At 43.3% G+C, this 2,595-nt stretch overlaps 1 protein-coding gene across 7 annotated transcripts in view; it reads right to left on the bottom strand.

The window, feature by feature from the left end:
• LOC119466668 (zinc finger protein 561-like) overlaps nt 1–2,595 on the bottom strand; it is a 16,044-nt gene that overhangs the window by 3,309 nt on the left and 10,140 nt on the right. For all 7 annotated transcript variants that reach the window (XM_017500029.2, XM_017500028.2, XM_017500031.2 and 4 more), the window contains one exon: nt 735–817. In XM_017500029.2, coding sequence (XP_017355518.1) covers nt 735–817 — 83 coding nt within the window. The remainder of the gene's footprint in view (nt 1–734; nt 818–2,595) is intronic.

Raw genomic sequence — 2,595 nt, 5'->3', positions numbered from 1 at the left:
ACCCGCCTCGGCCTCCCAAAGTGCTGGGATTACAGGCTTGAGCCACCGCGCCCGGCTGTGCTCTTTTTCACTGCAAACTCTACTTCCCAGGTTTAAGCAATTCTTCTGCCTCAGCTTCCCAAGTAACTGGGATTACAGGTGCCCGCCACCATGCCTGGCTATTTTTATATTTTTAGTATAGACAGAGTTTCACCATGTTGGCCAGGCTGGTCTCGAAGTACTAACCTCAAGTGATCCACCCATCTTGGCTTCCCAAAGTGCTGGGATTATAGACTCAGTTTCTTTATTATCTTTTATTATATGCAGTGATGCAATCTTGGGTTCCACCTCTGAGTTCAAGCAATTCTCCTGCCTCAGCCTCCTGAGTAACTTGGATGACAGATGCCCACCACACCTAGCTAATTTTGTATTTTTAGTAGAGATGGAGTTTCACCATGTTGGCCAGGCTGGTCTCCAACTCCTGACTTCAAATGATCCATCCACCTTTGCTTCCCAAAATGTTGGGATTACAGGCATGAGCCACCATATTCAGTGTCTTTTCTAAATTAGAGATGGGATGTTGCTATATTGGCTAGGTTGGTCTCAAACTGCTGGACTCAAATGATCCTCCCATCTCAGCCTCCCAAGTAGCTGTAATTACAGATGTAGGTCACAGCTCTGACTGGGCTGATTTTCTAGAATGAAATTCTGAATTCTGAGTGGCGAAACTAAGAAATATCCCTCATCAATCTTACCATTTGTAGCCCATTGAATATTTCATTCTTCAAAAAACCCTGCTGATGTGATGGCCCTTGGGATCTAGGTTGTATTTCCCATTCTGAAGTTAAGCAGAAAAAGAAATGTAAGAGTTTAGAGAGGAAATGTTATATTGAAATAGTTTAAAATGATGAGTCATTTGTACTTGTTTTCAAATTAAACATAGTAACAAAATAAAAGCCAGAGAACCTTGAGGATTTTGGTATGGCAAAGAGTTGGCTATAAGGATGTGGGGTTTATTACACAGCTGATGTGTTTAGACAGCTTATTATAAACTGCTTCTGTGAAAACTGAAACTGATGATGAATAGGAAGAGAAGATTATCAGGAAGGGAAAGTAGGAAAGATCTGGATAAAGAGCATATATCAAAATGATAAACTTAACCAAACAACAGAATGGTACTTTTGTTAGATCATAGAAAAGTCTGACTAGATGGAAAATAAAAATCAGACATATCTGAAATTCTGAGAAAAATAGCTTAAATCTTCTAAGGCAAAATGCATCTTAAAAAAAAAAAAATTTTTTTTTTTTTTTTTTGAGATGGAGTCTTGCTCTGTCACCAGGCTGGAGTGCAGTGACACAATCCCAGCTCACTACAACTTCTGCCTCCTGGGTTCAAGCAATTCTTCCACCTCAGCCTCCCAAGTAGCTGGGACCACAGGCATGTGCCACCACACCTGGCTAATTTTTTTTTGTATTTTTAGTAGAGAAAGGGTTTCACCATGTTGGCCAGGATGGTCTCGATTTCACCTCATGATCTGCCCGCCTTGGTCTCCCAAAGAGATGAGATTACAGGCGTGAGCCACCGCACCCGGCCTTTTTTTTTTTTGAGACACAGTCTTGCTCTGTCGCCCAGGGTGGAGTGCAGTGGTACAATCTCGGCTAACTGCAACCTCCACCTCCCAAGTTCAAGCCATTCTCCTGCCTCAGCCTCCTGAGTAGCTGCGATTACAGGTACGAGTCACCACACTGGTTAATTTTTCTATTTTTAGTAGAGACGTGGTTTCACCATGTTAGCCAGATGGTCTCAATCTCCTGACCTCGTATCTGCCCACCTTGGCCTTCCAGAGTGCTGGGATTACCAGTGTGAGCCATAGTGCCCGGCCTAGTTACTTTATTTCTTACTGAAATGAAAGTCTGGTCCCACAGATAAGGCCAGGTGCCATGGCTCACACTTGTAATCCCAGCACTTTGGGAGGTCAAGGCCGGTGGATCACCTGATGTCAGGAGTTTGATACCAGGCTGGCCAACATGGCCAATACCCATTTCTACTAAAAATAATTTTTTTAAGAAATTAGCTGGGTGTGGTGGCAGGTGCCTACAATCCTAGCTACTTGGGAGGCTGAGGTGTGAGGTTGCAGTGAGCTGTGACTACACCACTGCATTGCAGCCTGGGTGACAAAGCGAGACTCAATCTCAAAAAAGAAAAAGAAAGAAATAAAGTAAGTACAACATAAAGATCCTTGCCATAGGATGTCAAACATGATGGTATATTGAATTCATCTTCAGGGATTCTGAAAATACAGATGACTGGTTTCAAATGCTAAAGTTTCCAATTTAGTACATCAAAGATAGGGGAAGGAAGATGTACATTTCTTTTTTTTTTTTTTGAGACGAACTCCTGCTCTGTTGCCCAAGCTGGAGTGCAGTGGCTCCCTGCAATCACCACAGGTTCAAGCAATTATGTAGCTCTGCCTCAGCTTCCGGAGGTTTCACTACGTTGGCCAGGCTTTTCTCAAACCTCTGACCTCAGGTAATCCATACGACTTGGCCTCCCCATGTGCTGGGATTATAGACGTGAGCCACTGCACCCGACGTAGTCTTTCTTTCTATGATTTC

This window comes from Cebus imitator, unplaced genomic scaffold, assembly GCF_001604975.1.
Source record: "Cebus imitator isolate Cc_AM_T3 unplaced genomic scaffold, Cebus_imitator-1.0 Scaffold263, whole genome shotgun sequence".
NCBI classification, from domain to species: domain Eukaryota; kingdom Metazoa; phylum Chordata; class Mammalia; order Primates; family Cebidae; genus Cebus; species Cebus imitator.
The sequence above is the reverse complement of the archived record's forward strand: the minus strand, read 5'-3'. Positions and strand labels throughout refer to the sequence as shown.